This window comes from Mobula birostris, chromosome 13 (genome assembly GCF_030028105.1).
Source record: "Mobula birostris isolate sMobBir1 chromosome 13, sMobBir1.hap1, whole genome shotgun sequence".
NCBI lineage: Eukaryota > Metazoa > Chordata > Chondrichthyes > Myliobatiformes > Myliobatidae > Mobula > Mobula birostris.
Genome location: NC_092382.1, coordinates 24,125,368 through 24,141,925, shown reverse-complemented (window position 1 = coordinate 24,141,925; position 16,558 = coordinate 24,125,368). Strand labels below are relative to the sequence as shown.

At 45.3% G+C, this 16,558-nt stretch overlaps 2 protein-coding genes across 8 annotated transcripts in view; one reads left to right on the top strand and one right to left on the bottom strand.

Annotated features, from left to right (window-relative positions):
• The window catches only part of LOC140208596 (uncharacterized), a 587,054-nt gene that overhangs the window by 250,662 nt on the left and 319,834 nt on the right, over window positions 1-16,558 (top strand). The window lies entirely within an intron of this gene.
• The window catches only part of LOC140208585 (NACHT, LRR and PYD domains-containing protein 3-like), a 39,493-nt gene that overhangs the window by 5,665 nt on the left and 17,270 nt on the right, over window positions 1-16,558 (bottom strand). For 5 of the 7 annotated variants that reach the window (XR_011888832.1, XR_011888833.1, XM_072277358.1 and 2 more), the window contains exons 3-7: window positions 14,130-14,221; window positions 12,177-12,343; window positions 6,614-6,785; window positions 6,451-6,516; window positions 395-2,150 (exon numbers count right to left, since the gene is read on the bottom strand). Coding sequence is in view for 5 of the 7 variants with exons in the window: in XM_072277358.1 (XP_072133459.1) it covers window positions 395-2,150; window positions 6,451-6,516; window positions 6,614-6,785; window positions 12,177-12,343; window positions 14,130-14,139 (2,171 nt within the window). In the remaining 2 variants the exon portion in view is untranslated. Of the gene's footprint in view, window positions 1-394; window positions 2,151-4,789; window positions 6,517-6,613; window positions 6,786-12,176; window positions 12,344-14,129; window positions 14,222-16,558 lie in introns of those variants that run through there. The other 2 variants (XM_072277361.1, XM_072277362.1) reach the window with 2 other exon arrangements.

The window sequence follows — 16,558 nt, the reverse complement described above, 5'->3', positions numbered from 1 at the left end:
TTATTTCCTTCTCACTGGGACAGTCTGCTGACGGTCTCTTGTCCCTCACTGGGAAGGGGGTGTGAATCTCTGACCCACCTGCTGCAGTCAGTGTTGGTAACAGTGAGAAGGAACATTGTCAATGGACGTGTCACAGGCAGCGAGAAACACGGCCATTCCTGTGATTTACTACCATTAAACCAATGGCCGTTGTTCACTGATCTGATGAAGTCTCCAACATCCCTTCACAAGGAACCACAGAACCCTCCTGTCCTTGGGGAATTACTGACCGATCCCCGGCCATTTGTCACAATTCATCACAATCTGATTTTGCTAGTTTTAACCAAATCCCTTAACATTGAAGCAACACAATTGGACAGTTTCACAGTTCAGAGTGAGAGATAAATCAAATTACCTCAACTCCTGGCACTTGTGCAGCCCGGGTCCCAGCCGCTGGATTCCTTCACTCTGAATGTTGCAGTTCTCCAGGTCGAGCTGTTTTATTGTATCACAGAGTCCGATGACATGAGACAGGACCGCGCAGTCAATCGGGGTCAGTGTCATTCCACTGAATGAAAGTTTTTCCACTGATCCCAGTGCGGCCTGAGCCAGTCCACGATTCTGAGTCTCAAACAGGTAGTGCAATGTGTTCAGGAGGCTCCTTTTACCAACTTCACTCCTCGTGATTCCAATCTGGCGTTTAACCTCCTCCTTCACCCAGTCAATCACCCGGCAGGTTGTTTGATGAGGAAATGGACCCAGAAACTCCTCCAGGCCACGAGTTGTAATTGGAGAGGAGAGACCAGCAACAAAACGGAGAAATACCCCAAATCGCCCATCTGTCGTGTTGTGGGCTTCAGTGAGGAATTTCAGGATATCCCCGGGATGTGGATTCAGGAATTGTGCGACTGCAGCTACAAACTCTTGGATGGTGAGGTGTGGGAATGTGTACACCACACACCGGGCAGAATCCTCTCTCTCCAACAGCTCCATCAGGAACCCGGACAGGAACTGGGAAGGCTGCAGATTGTAGTTGATTAAATCTCCATCTGTAAACACAATCTTCTTCTCGGACACTCCTCTGAAGGCCATCTGGCCAACCCTGAGAAACACATCACGGGGGTTCTCAATCTCACGGCCGTGGTTTTTCAGGATGTTGTAAATATAGTAGGAATATAGTTGGGTGATGGTCTTGGGAACTCGCTGTGGATCCCTGACTCTTTGTGTGAAGAAGGGGCCCAGTGCCAGAGCGAGGATCCAGCAGTAGGAGGGGTTGTAGCTCATGGTGTACAGAATCTCATTCTCCTTCACGTGTTTGAAAACAGCTGCTGCCACCGTCTGATCTTTAAAATGCCTGAAGAAATATTCCTTCCGTTCCTCACCAACAAATCCCAGGATTTCAGCCCGGACACCGATGTCTGCCTTTTCCAATAAATGTAACGCAGTGGGGCGAGTGGTCACCAGCACTGAACACCCTGGGAGCAGCTTGCCCTGGATTAAACTGTACACAATGTCAGACACTTCACACCACCACTCGGGATCTGGGCACTGGTGCTTGGGTTCTGTATCTCTCTGACCGTCAGCAAAGTCGATGTTGTGTTTGAATTCATCCAATCCATCGAATATAAACAGTAATCCCTCCCGGTTCTTCCAGACCTCTCTCAGGGAATTCCCAAAGTAAGGATACTGATCCAGAATCAGTTCCCTCAGGTTTATTCTGCAGTGAATGGAGTTTAAATCTCGGAATTTGAAACTGAAGACAAACTGGAATTGTTGGTATATTTTTCCCGTGGCCCAGTCATAAACAATCTTTTGTACCATTGTTGTTTTCCCGATCCCCGGGACTCCGGCCACTGCTGCCGACATTCCTGTTTTGTTTCCAAAGACAGATCTTTTAAATTTTTGCAGAAAACTCTTCGTAAATAATTGATCAGTGCGGATTTTTTCCAGCTTTCCGCGGAGATGTTGTTCTCTCCACTCCTCGTGGTCTCTGCCTCTTGCCAGCAGCTCATGTTCCACCAGTCTCCGATCTCGAACAGTAGAAATGACCGTGAGCTCAGCGTATCGATCAACCAGCTGGAAAACCTTCACCTTCTCCCTCATCAGGATCGTGTTCACTCTCAGTGTTTCAGTTTGTGTCCGCAGAGTCTCCTTGTGTTTCTGCTGAACATCTGAGGACGGACAGAAATAGGTTGTCAATGCCCAATCTGATGAACATGGAGCACACAACAGTTTTTCTTCAATAAAAATAAAAAAAACTTGTTAAAGGCATTGTTTGGGTAAAATTGGGAGGTCAGAGCTAAGAGTGTCTGAGAATGAACGATGGCCCAGAAACATTTCTGATCTGATTCAGTTTCACTGTGAAAGGCTCCGCTCTCCCCTCTGTTCGTAGTTTGCAGATTCCCTGGTGTTCCAGCGAGCACCAAGTGCACACGTGATTCTGGAGAGGAGAGTGTTGTGTGGAGCGGCTGGTTTCACCGCTTTCACTGCTCAGCTTCTGCTGAACTGGGCAACACTGCAGATGGTAACAGTGGGGGGAGGGGGGCATCTACTTGCTCTACTGACTTTTACTTTTCTCACAATGGACCCCATGTTCTTGACAGTCCTTTAGGATTAAGCTGTCAGTACTGAGCCACAGAAAAGGAACACTATTTCTGTTTCCTTCTCCAGGCTGTACCAGTCTCAATGTAACACACCCCGCACTAGTCTACAGTCTCTTACTCTCTGAGGAGCTGGTACATGACCTCAGGCAATTCCCCGATGATGTGCGGAAGAGCAGGAAGCTGAAGAGGATGGCAGCGGTAATAGGGAACTCTAAAGTCAGGGGGACAGGTAGGTGATTCTGTGGACAGAAAATGGAAACACCGATGGTCTTCGCCTCTCAGGTGCCATTGTCCAAAATGTTTCTGGACGCGTCCACAGTATCCTGAGAAAGGATGTTCAGCAGCCAGAGGTCGGGGCAAACGTTCGTACCGACGACATAGGAAGAGAAAAGGGAGGAGGTCTGGAAAACAGAACACAGGGAGTTAGGTAAAAAGCTGAGAAGCAGGACCTCAAATGTAGTCATCTCAGGACAGCTGCCTGTGCCACCCGACAGTGGCAATAGGAATAGAATGAGGTGGCAGAGGAATTGTGGTTGAAGATTTGGAGCAGGGGGCAGTGATTCAGATTTCTCAATAATTGGGACCACTTCTGGGGCAGGTAAGACCTGTACAAAAGGGACGTGTTGCACACGAATCCGATAGGGACCAATATTCTTACGGGCAGATTTACTGGAGCTGTTGGGAGTGTTTTAAGCTAAAATGTCAGGGGGATTGGAACTCGGACGATAGAGTTGTGGATGAACCAGCAGGTTTACAAGTAGACGATGGGTGTAACATGAATGTAAGGAAGGACAAGCCAATGACTGGGTTCACATACAGACAGAGCAAAGTGTTAAATTGTACCACATAGACAAAATTCAAAAGGGCGCAGATGCAGGACTGAACGCATTGTATTTAAATGCGCGCAGCGTTCGGAATAAGGTGGACGAACGCTTGGCGCAATTAGAGATTGGTTGGAATGATGTTGCGGGCATCACTGAGTCGTGGCTGAAAGAAGACCACAGTTGGGAGCTTAACGGTAGAGGATGTACGTCTTGTCGAAAGGACAGGCAGGAAGGCATAGGCGGTGGTATTGTAGCTGTGTTGGTTCGAGATAGAATCACATCTTTAAAAAAGTGGTGGCATAGGGTCAGAGAATGCTGAATCTTTGTGGGTGGACATAAGAATCTGCAACGGTTAAAAAAAAAATTTATGGGAATCCTTTATTGGCCTGCAAATAGTAGCAAAGGTGTGGGGTTGAGATTGCAAAGGGAGCTGGAAAAGGCATGTAATAAATGTGATGACGCAATTGTAATGGGGGACTTCAATATGCTCGCGGAATAAGAAAATCAAACAAACTTCAGGAGTTGGATCGCAAGAGAGGGATTTTACTGAATACCGATGAGTTAGCGTTTTAGAGCAGTTTGTGCTTAGGAATACTCAGGGAAGGGCTATCTTTGATTGGGTGTTGTGCAATAACCCTGATCCTATGAGGGAGCTTAATGTAAAAGAACCCTTAAGAGGTAGTGATCATCATTTGAATGAATTGATTCTGCAGTTTGAGAGGGAGAAGCATAACTTACAGTATCAGTATCGCAATGGAATAAAGGGAATTACAGAGGCACGAGAGAGAAGCTTACCCAGGTAGATTGGAGAAGGATACCAGTGGAGATGACGGCAGAGCTGAGATGGCTGAAGCTTCCGGGAACAGGTCACAAGTTGCAGGATAGATATGGGCTACGGAGGCAGAGGTTCTCAAGTGGCACGTATAGGCCACCATAGTTGACAAAGGAATTTAAAGACTACATAAAAGCCAAGGAAAGGGCATACAAGACAACAAACGTGAGGGAAAGTTGGATGAATAGAAAACTTAAAATGCAACAAAAGGCAACTAAAAAAGCTATAAGAAGGGGAAAGATGAAATATGAGGGCAGAAAAGCCAATAATATAAAGCAGGATAATAAACACTAAACACTTTTTTCAGTTATATAAACAGTAAGAAGGAAGTGAGAGTTGATACTGGAACACTGGAAAATGATGTTGGTGACATAGTAATGGTGGACAAACAAATGGCAGAATAACTTAATGTGTACTTTACATATATCTTCACTGTGCAAGACGCTAGCAGCGTGAAGTGGTCTGCGAGTGACAGGCAGTAGGAGTGAGTGCCATTCTATTACAAATTAAAAAGTTCTCGCATACTGAAAGCTCTTAAGGTGCAAAGTCACCTGTGCCAGATGGACTACATCCCACAGTCATGAGAGAGGATGCTGAAGAGTTGACGGATGCATTGGTCATGAACTTTGAAGAATCACTTGATTCGGGCATGGTCCTGGAGGACTGGAAGATTGCAATTGTACCTCTACTCTTTAAGAAGGGAAGAGGGCAAAAGAAAGAAAATTATAGGCCAGTTAGCCAAACCTCGGTGATTGGGAAAGAGTTGGAGTCTCCTATTAAGGTTGAGATTTCAAGGTACTTGGAGACTAATGACAAAGTAAGTTAGCGTGGGTTTTGTTAGAATTCATTATGGAAGTAACAAGCAGGGTGGACAAAGGAGTCAGTGGATGGCATTTACTTGGATTTTCAGAAGGCATTTGATAGGGTGCCGCACATGAGTCTGCTTAACCAGATAAAAATCTATGGTGTCACAGGAAAGATACTGGCATGTGTCGCGGAATTACTGACAGGCAGCGAGTGGGAATAAAAGGGGCCTTTTCTGGTCGGCTGCCAGTGACTGGTGCTGTTCCGCAGGGATCAGTATTGGGACCACTGGCTTTCAGATTGTTTGTCAATGATGTAGACGATGGAATGAAAGTTTGAGGATGATACAGAGATAGGTGCAGGGGTAGGTAGTGCGATTGCAACAGGACTGAGACAAATTGGAAGAATGGGCAAAAAGTGGCAGATGGAATAGAGTGTTGTAAATGTTCGATGATGCATCTAATATAAATGCTGAGCCTTTACAAGACGGTATTCAGGCCGCAGTTGGAGTATTGTCAACAGTTTTGTGCCCCATACCTCTGAAAAGATGTGTTGTCATTAGAGAGGGTCCAGAGGAGATTCAAGAGGATGATTCTGGGAATCAAGGGGTTAACATATGAGGTGTGTTTTGGCAACTTTGGGCCTATACTCACTGGAATTTTGAGGAATACGAGGGAATGTGTTTGAAACCTACCAAATGTTGAAAGGACCAGACAGGGTGGATATCCAGAACTAGAGGGCACAGCCTCAAAATTGAGGGGCGATGCTTTAAAACAGGTAAGGAGGATTTCGTTTTAGCTAGAGAGTACTGAATCTGTGGAATGCTCTGTCACAGACTGCAGTGGAGGCCGAGTCCATGGGTATATTTAAGGCAGAAGTTCCTGATCGGTCAGGGCATCAAAGGATATGGCGAGAGGGCAGGTGTATGGGGCTGACTGGGATCTGGGATTAGCCATGATGGAATGGCGGAGCAGACTGATGGGCTGAATGGCCTAATTCTGCTGCTACGTCTTGTGGGCTTTGGAGGAATAACAACAACTCTCGGCTTCGCTTTGGATCGGAGGTATGGGATTTCCCTTGCTGAAGTTGGATGTTCCAATGGGAATGGTTTGCCTTCAGTTTTGTCAGATCCCAGGATATTCGGCCCTACAGAAAGGGGAACGCCGTGGTTTCATCTCTGACTGACTGGAATGTCTGTTTATCAAACTCGTAGAGGCCTCTGGGTGCACAGCCTGAGACCCGGAAGGTGTCGGGTGTTGTGACAAATGAAAATCGCTTTCTGTCCTTCAGCCACAGCAACAAAAACCTGTCTTCCCGACTCTGGCAGTCTCTAAACCGGCCTCTAAATACAGGTATTCAGACTGTCAGAGTGAAATAAAGACTTTGAGATTTCCGTTCCATCTCTTACCCTTCAGATGCACCGGCACTTCAGATACACCCCGCTCAGTGTCCATGTAGGCGAACTGGCTGTCACCTGTTCAACAGATTAACCTGCATGAAGTCTGTTCTGTGTAATACTGTAAATTCATCAGCATTTACATCTGTGACACACAGTGTATTGTTCACCGTACCACGTTCCCGTATTTCATTCAATATTCTGCTCAGCTTCGGTAAATGGTGGTGTAGTTTCACAAAGGATTCCCACATCACCCTCCGGGCCCCGGAGCCCTTCTCCATCACCAGATCCAGGAGGAGTTTGGAAGCGCCCGCTCGGTTTCCCTTCTCCGCCAGCTCAGTCACGCTCTGTAATGAACAATGGGGAATATATTGAGGAGCGGAGGGATGGGTGCAAATCTACCCTGAACATGGACTGACCCAGTGCATTCTGCTCGCCGCAAATCACTAACAGCCATTGAAGTGTTCATAGTGGGGGAAAGAATTTAAAAGAAGTGAGCGGGGTCAGTCATGTCCTTCTCAACGCCACAGATTGTCGGGAAACATCCGCTTGGCAAGTTTTAAGTGGAGTAGACACAGTGTGAGTGAGCCAGGGATAGAGTGGGGAGTTGAGGCTTTGTGTCAGAGAAGGTTCAGTGAGGCAAGGTGGAGGCTTTAGGTAGATTTTGGATAGTATTTTCCCTTCCTTTTCACGGTTAGAACAGTGAGAATACCAGGCAGGATAGTGGAATGCTCTTCATACTGCGTGTAGCAAGGCAGGGAGACCGCCAGTGTCCCAGATAACTACACCTTCAGGAATTGCATCCAGCTGCAGCTTCTTACAGACTGTGATCAGGAATTGGAACTGGAGCTGGTTGAACCCAGGATCATTCAAGAGGATGAGAGGTTGACTGACAGGCTATACAGGGATGGAGCTATACCTAAGGCGCAGGACACAGGTAACTGAGAGGCAGCCACTGCAGGAAACTCCTCTGTAACAGGTATACAGATTTCTGTTTCGGGGTATGACCTAGCAGAGGAAAGCCACGGTAATTAAGCCTCTGATACCGAGTTTGGTTTTGTGACTCAGAACGAGTGAGAAGCGTGAGCTGAACTAACAGGGGGAATTCCGCGGTTAGGAAAACAGACTGGAGATTCTGTTGACGAGAACAATATTTCTGGATGGTGTGTCAGGGATATCTCGGTTCGAGTCTGAAACTTTCTTAAGGGCAGTGTGAGCAGCCAGAGGTCATGGTCCACGTTGGTACCAATGACAAGAGTAGTAAGTGTGATGAGGTCCTGCAAAGTGAGTTCATGGAGTTAGATGCTAAACTGAAGTGCAGGAACTCCAGGGTTGTGTTCTTAAGATTGCTACCCGTGCCCCATGCTGGGGAGGACTGAAATAGGACGATAATACAGTTTAACGTCTGGCTGATGAGATGGTGCATGACCGAGGGCTTCAGATGTTTGGATGTTTGGGCTCTCTTCGAAGGAAGTTGTGGCCTGGACACCCGTGATCGTTTTACACCCGAACTGGAGGCGGACTGATACCCCTGTGGGAAGAGTTGTTAGCGCTGCATGGGGAGGGGGAGGTGTTAAATTTGAGTTGCAGGGGGTGAGGAACCAGCATGGATGGTGGAGTGGTTGTGTGGGAAAGATGTTGTTAAGCCAACATACAAAGTCGGGAAACTAAAGGATGAGAATCGTTTTTCCCAAAATACGTATTATTTCAATGCAAGGAGTACTGTATGAAAGACAGATCAGCCTAGCATGAGGATCAGCACATTGAATTACAGCATTGTAACCATTGTTGTGATTTGGTTGGAGGAGGCGCAGGATTAACAGCTCAGCATTCCAGTGTTCCGTTGCATTAGACACGATTCGATAGAGTGGGAGGGATTACAGAGGGACGAGTGGCATAACTAGTCAGAGAAAATGTCACTGCATTGCTCAGACAGGACAAACTGGATAGCTGGTCCAATGAGACTACATAGGTGAAACTACGGATTAAGAAAGGGATGACCATGTTAGTTGGATTATATTATAGAGCACCCAATAATCAATGGGATTTAGAAGAACAAACGTGCAGGGAGTTCACAGAAACAAGAAACATAAGATTCTGATGGTAGACAATTGACTTTCCATTTATTGACTGACTCACTGGGTTAAAGGGCTGGATGGGATAGTGTAGGTCAAATGTGTCCAGGGAAGTTTCTGTAATCGATATATTCAGGTCACAACTGGAGAGAGTGCATTCTGGAATCCCTATTAGGGAACAAAACAGGGCAAGCAATAGAGGAGTGTGCAGGAGAACACTTTGGATCTGGTGATCATAATAACATCAGTTTAACAATCATTATGGAAAAGGATGGGTCTGGTCTTTGGGTTAAGACTTTAAATTGGAGAAAAGCCAATTTTAATGGTACCAGAAAGGATCTGATGAAAGTGGATTGGGACTGGTTGATTTCTGGTACAGATGTGCTTGGTAAGTGTAGGGCCTCCAAAACCTATATTTTGAGAGTACCGAGTTCAAATACAGAAATGACCACAAATGAAGAGTTTGAATGTTCCCGACAGAATAAAAGACAAGGGTATCTTCGTTTAGGGAATGTTGTTTTCTTCTTCTTTATTTTTTTTTTTTAAAAAGAGATATCAAGGCCCTGAGCATATCACAAGTATAGGCTCAAAGGATCAAATGAGGCATTTGATGAGTACAGGAAATGCAAGAGTTACTACAGGAGGAAATCAAGAGGGCGAAAGTACAGCCTGAGTTTGCTACAGCAGACAAGGGAAAAGAGAACCCCAAATCCTTCATCAAATGTATTTAGAACAAAAATATTCCAACGGTCTAAATTGGTCTGCTTGAAGCTCAGAGTGGGCATTTGTGCTTGAAGCTCAGAGAGGGCATTTGTGCTTGAAGCTCAGAGTGGGCATTTGTGCTTGAAGCTCAGAGTGGGCATTTGTGCTTGAAGCTCAGAGTGGGCATTTGTGCTTGAAGCTCAGAGTGGGCATTTATGCTTGAAGCTCAGAGTGGGCATTTATGCTTGAAGCTCAGAGTGGGCATTTATGCTTGAAGCTGAAGTAGATGGGGGAGACTTAAAATGGATTTTTTACAGTTATATTTACTCAGGAGACATATAGCATCTTTAGAGTGAGGCGGAACTGCAGTGAGATCATGGACTCTATACAGAGGAGGAGGTGGTTGCTGTCTTGAGGCAGATTAGGGAGGGTAAATCCCCAGGGTTTTCCTTCATAATTTGTCTGAGGCGAGTGCAGAGCTTGCAGGTGTTCCAGTAAAGATATTTAAAATGTTAGATGCAGAAGTATTGGAGGGTAGATAATGTTGTTCTGCTGTTTGAAAAGGCTGTAGAAATAAGCTGGGGAATTATAGGGTCGTGAGCCTGACAACAGTGGTGGTAAAGTTATTGGTGGGTATTCTAAGGGACTGGGTATGAGTATTTGGATGGACAAGGATTCATCAGGTATAGTCATCACGGATTTGTACCTGGTATATCTTGTCTTACCAATCTTATGGTTTCTTGAGGATGTTACCAGGGGAGCAGTGAAGGCAAGTGAGGGATGTTGTCTACATGGACTTCAGCAGGGCCTTTGACAAGGTCCCTCATGGGAGCCTGGTTAATAAGGTTAAGTCGCTTGACATTCATGACATGGTAGTAAGTTAGTTTAGATATTGGATTCGTGAGAGAATCTAAAAGAGGCAGTAGAGATTCTCTGACTGGAGGTCTATGACTAGTGGTGTGCTTCATGGATCTGGATGATAATGTGGTAAACTGAGTCAGTAAATCTGTGGATAACATCTAGGTAGTAACGGCGAGGAAGTTTATCAGAGTTTGCAGCGGGACCTGAAACAGCTGGAAGAAGGTGGAGTGGAGATCGGCAGATAGAATTTAATGAAGACAAGTGTGAGGTGTTGCACTATTTGAGGACAAACTAGGATAGCATTAAGACATTGAGTGGTTTGGCAATGAGCGGTGCGGTAAAACCAAGATATCAGGGAATACAGATCCAAAATTGCTTAAAAGTGTTGTCAAAGGTAGATGTCCTGATAAAACGTTTAGGATATGGGCCTTCTTAAATCAAAATATCGAATACAGAAGTTGGGATATTATGTTGAAATTCATGTTGCAGAGGCTAATTGGGAGCAATGTAACCATATAACCAGATGACAATTACAGCACGGAAACAGGCCTTCTCAGCCCTTCTAGTCCGTGACGAACGCTTAACCTCACCTAGTCCCACCGACCCGCACGCAGCCCACCTACCTCTCGGAAGGATATCAATAAGATTGAACGAGTGCAGAAAAAATTACAAGGTGTTGTCAGGACTTGAGGGCCTGAGGTAGAGGGAAAGTTTGAATAGGTTAGGACTGCCATAGGGTGTAGGAGGACGAGGAGAGATGTGATAGAGGTATAAAAGTTTATAAAAGGTATAGATAAAGTAGATGCAAATAGGCATCTGTTACTGAGGTTGGGTGAGACCGGAATTAGAGGCCATGGATTAAGGATGAAAGATGAAAGAAAATTTGAGGGAGAACTTCTTCACTCAGAGGCTGGTGAGAGTATGGAACGAGCTGCCATCGGAAGTGGTACATGTGCATTCGATTTGATCATTTAAAAACAATTTGCTTTAAGTACATGAATGAAAGGGGTATGGATGTCTCTTGTCGGTGTGCAGATCAATGAAACTAGGCATATAATAGGTCAGTGTGGACCTGATGGGCCGAAGAGCCTGTTGCTGTACTGTAGAGTTTGATGACTATGGCTAAGTCAAACTATGACAGAGTCACTGTTGATTTTCCCAGGGGTAATCTCTGGTGACCGCAGCAGGTTCACAATTAACTGCCCGGCTCCATGATGAGTCCAGTGTCAGCCTACAGCTGGGAACTAGCAGTGAGGAGCAGACAGTAATTACAGGACTTTTGTGCATGTCAGAGAGACCAAAGTCAAATGGTAGTAATACAGAGAGGGAAGGTTGGATTGAAATTGTCAGCTGTCGCATGTGGAATGTTAGCGCTGGGGATAATATGTGGCTCTTCACTAAAATTCAGTCTGGTGAGCAATAGGTGAATGTGTCCCAGTAACAGGAGGACCACTGGAAAGACGTTTCTTGGTAATTCTGTGTTATCTGCAGATGCTTGGACGATTTTCAGTGATATTATTTTGCAGTTCCTAGTGTTAACAGGAACTGTGGTAATTACAAACTCAACATGGAACAGTGACAAGGAACAGAAGGTAACTGAACCATGAGGATTGTTGGAATATTTGATCAAATGAAAGAGGGTCAGTAGTTGAAAAGAGAGACGATATTCAGTCCTGCCTGTTCAATTGATGATGGAGTTGAAGGTAGACTCGAGAAATGAGCTGAGAAATAAGTTAATATATATTTGATTTGTGGGAAACCCGGGAGTAATCAAGAGAGTCTGCTGAATGGCCATTAAGGTCGAGCATTGGGAACATGATGTGATGTCAGTGGTTCTCTGTCCACTTGCAATGCCCATCAAGTGTCACATCACTAAATTCACCTGTCAATCATTGTCTGTATCCTAACCTGTCTAAAAGTGAATGTGTTCAGTAATATTGACAGAGGTCTGGGTTGGTTTCTGCAAACAAAAACTCTGTTCTTGATGTTGACCACAAGCATTGCAGGATTTTCATAGCCCAGAGGTAACATTACACTGGTTCTGTCAGTCTGTGATTGATTCAGTAGAATCTACATTCAGTCTATGTTCCTACCACTTACGTGATACTCTGGCCCGGTGAAGTGATCCTCGCCCATTAACATGAAGCCGACTCCCTCCACACCCTCCTCAATCGCCTGCTCCAGTCGCTCCATGTAGAATCTCGTCAACTGGAACAGTTGGTGATCCTCACAATTTGACAGGAAGGCGGAGATTGCGGAATTCAGATCTGTAGTCAGTCATAGAACGTAAAATATTTGAGTGTACCATGTGTATGCGGACACGATGCCAATTTAAACCAATCCCATCTTCAGGAACATGGTCAATATCCCTCCGTTCCCGGCCTACTCATGAGTTCAAACCCCTCTCAGATGCTGCTGAGTATCTGTTTCCAGTCCCTCCCTCGGCAGCTCATTCCAGACACCGATTACTCTCTGTGGAAAACATGCATCCTAAATCCCCTTTAAACTTTACCCTCTAACCTTGAACCTATTCACTCCAGTGCTTGATATTTGCACAAAGCCATGGACTGTCGAACTTTGCTTTGCCCCTCATAAATTTATGAATTCTCTGAGATAGAGGTCTCAGACTCCGACGCTCCAGAGAAAGGAATCCAAGCTTGATCGACCTCTCCCAGAAGCCAATATTCTGTAATCAGGGTGAAACTCACCTGCACCCTCGCCAGAGCCTTTACATCATTCTCATGATATGGCTACCAGATTTGTGCACAATACTGAGATTGTCTCTTAACCACAGTTCATCCAGTTACAGCACAACTTTAAAAATTACGTACTCACACATCAACTCATCGTTAGCACGCTGCCAATTGTGTTCCCACTTTCAGGGAGCTATGCCCATCCATCACAAGACCCATCCATACATCAGCCTTCCTAACGGTCCCAGCATTCACTGTGCACATCGCTAGCAAACTTGATCTCCCAAGGTGCAACTCCTCACATTTGCCCGAATTAACTGTACTCGGTGACTTTCTGTTCATATTTCTCATTGGATGCTGAACATTTTGACAACAGTCCCAAATTCACACAACTCCGCCGAGTTGGTTAATCGACGAATCAATCCACCTACGTGATTCTTTCTATTTAATACATAGTTTATTATTAAGTTATTTACATCACACACGACACATAGCGAGCCAGTAGCCTTGCGGAGATTACTGGTCACAGACCTTCACCCAGAAGAATGATCCTCCATTCCTGCTCTATTTGATGTGGCCAAGACAACACTGAAATCAATGTACAAAGTCTCCGCTGAAGATTCCTCAAACCGAAACGTCGATTGTTCCTTTCCCTCGATAGGTGCTGCCTGACCTGTGAGCTCCTCCACCATTTTGTGTGCTGCCCTCACTACTTACCCTCTTGTTTTACTTTAATCCTATTCACCAAGGACATTCAATGCCTCCGTAGCCCACTCAGATTCCCTGTTTAAAATTTCTCTGTCACTGTCTCCCGCACCCAGCCCGTTCTCCCACAATATAACGCTCCTTAACTCGGCCACAGAAAACACACCGAGAACTCCCCTCAGCTCCATTGAGCAACAACCCGGAAATCCGGGGGGAATTCACCACTGCCCTTCCAAACAGAAAACAGCATCTGTTTCTCACTGTCTGTTGAAGGCATTTCCCACATCAGGATGTAACAAATACTGACGGAAATTCTGTCTGTTCCCTGGACAGATACATTGCCCGGCGATGTATTCCTGTCTGAGTTTCACCCATACCCACCTTATTCAGGAGCTCCTTCCCCTTTCACTCAGGTGAAGATCTGCACGGTGAGTGGAGTGATTCGACCATTCCCGTTGTTAGGTCCCTGCGCTGGACCTGGTGAATTGTTCCAGTGCTCAAGGTCGCTTTACCGGTAGGGTCAATGACCCCGTTTAATGGCACGTTTTGCTGTGCCCCTTTAGCGCCCAAGTTTATTCCTCTGAACTATTGATGATTTGACTACACGTGTACCATGATGACAGAGTTTTAATGACAAAGAGCCCAGTGAACATACCTGTGTACATTCTGACTCTGACTGACGTTGGTTGATTGTCGGCTGCTTGTCCGCCGTCCGGGTGGAAGAAAGCACCACCTGCTGGCGATGATCTGAATTACACAAATAAAAGAGTGAGTCAGTTAAGCCTGGTTTATACTCTGCGTCAACGCGTCGCCGTAAGCTCTGCGTCACCGCAAACCCTACGCAAATTTGATAAGGACCCCCACGCGACAGCTTGCATTGCTGCAACGCGCACCTCTCACAAAATTCAATCGCGCGTCGCGGCAACACAGAACGCAACAACTGTGATCGGTCCGCTTCATTGTATCGCATGTCATTCTACGCTGCAATAGCTTCCCATTGGGCGACTGAAGGGCAGGGAAGGAACTCTGGTTGTAATGCTTTCCATAAAGCTTTACAGACCTCCGAAATTGGACAGGTTGCTCTCTGGGAAGGATGTGATCGGTCGGTGGGAAGCCTTCAAAGAAGAAATTTTGAGAGTGCAGAGTTTGTATGTTCCTGTCAGGATTAAAGGCAAATTGAATAGGAATAAGGAACCTTGGTTCTCAAGGGATATTGCAACTCTGATAAAGAAGAAGAGGGAGTTGTATGAAATGTATAGGAAGCAGGGAGTAAATAAGGTGCTTGAGGAGTATAAGAAGTGCAAGAAAATACTTAAGAAGGAAACCAGGAGGGCTAAAAGAAGGCATGAGGTTGCCTTGGCAGTCAAAGTGAAGGATAATCCAAAGAGCTTTTACAGGTATATTAAGAGCAAAAGGATTGTAAGGTATAAAATGGTCTTCTTGAAGATCAGTGTGGTCGGCTATGTGCAGAACCAAAGGAAATGGGAGAGATCTTAAATAGTTTTTTCTGCATCTGTATTTACTAAGGAAACTGGCATGAAGTCTATGGAATTAAGGGAAACAAGTAGTGAGATCATGGAAACTGTACAGATCGAAAAGGAGGAGGTCCTTGCTGTCTTGAGGAAAATTAAAGTGGATAAATCTCCGGGACCTGACAGGGTGTTCCCTTGGACCTTGAAGGAGACTAGTGTTGAAATTGCAGGGGCCCTGGCAGAAATATTTAAAATGTCGCTGCCTACAGTTGAGATGCCGGAGGATTGGAGAGTGGCTCAGGTTGTTCCGTTGTTTAAAAAAGGATCGAAAAGTAATCCGGGAAATTATAGGCCGGTAAATTTAACGTTGGTAGTAGTTAAGTTATTGGAGGGAGTACTAAGAGACAGAATCTACAAGCTTTTGGATAGACAGGGACTTATTAGGGAGAGTCAACATGGCTTTGTGCATGTTAGGTCATGTTCCACCAATCTATAGGAGTTTTTCGAGGAGGTTACCAGGAAAGTGGATGAAGGGAAGACAGTGGATCTTGTCTACATGGACTTCAGTAAGGCCTTTGAAAAGGTCCCGCATGGGAGGTTAGTTAGGAAAATTCAGTCGCTAGGTATACATGGAGAGTTGGTAAATTGGATTAGACATTGGCTCGATGGAAGAAGCCAGAGGGTGGTGGTAGAGAATTGCTTCTCTGAGTGGAGACCTGTGACTAGTGGTGTGCCACAGGGATCAGTGCTGGGTCCATTGTTATTTGTCATCTATATCAATGATCTGGATGATAATGTGGTAAATTGGATCAGCAAATTTGCTGATGATACAAAGATTGGAGGTGTAGTAGACAGTGAGGAAGGTTTTCAGAGCCTGCAGAGGGACTTGGACCAGCTGAAAAAATGGGCTGAAAAATGGCAGATGGAGTTTAATACAGACAAGTGTGAGGTATTGCACGTTGGAAGGACAAACCAAGGTAGAACATACAGGGTTAATGGTAAGGCACTGAGGAGTGCAGTGGAACAGAGGGATCTGGGAATACAGATACAAAATTCCCTAAACGTGACGTCACAGGTTGATAGGGTCATGAAGAGAGCTTTTGGTACTTTGGCCTTTATTAATCATTATTAATCAAAGTACTGAGTATAAGAGCTGGAATGTTATGATGAGGTTGTATAAGGCATTGGTGAGGCCGAATCTGGAGTATTGTGTTCAGTTTTGGTCACCAAATTAGAGGAAGGATATAAATAAGGTTGAAAGAGTGCAGAGAAGGTTTACAAGGATGTTGCCGGGACTTGAGAAACTCAGTTACAGAGAAAGGTTGAATAAGTTAGGAGTTTATTCCCTGGAGCGTAGAAGAATGAGGAGAGATTTGATAGAGGTATATAAAATTATGATGGGTATAGATAGAGTGAATGCAAGCAGGCTTTTTCCACTGAGGCAAGGGGAGAAAGAAACCAGAGGACATGGGTTAAGGGTGGGGGGGGATAGTTTAAAGGGAACATTAGAGGGGGCTTCTTCACACAGAGAGTGGTGGGAGTAGGGAATGAGCTGCCAGACAAGGTGGTAAATGTGGGTTCTTTTTTTAACATTTAAGAATAAATTGGACAG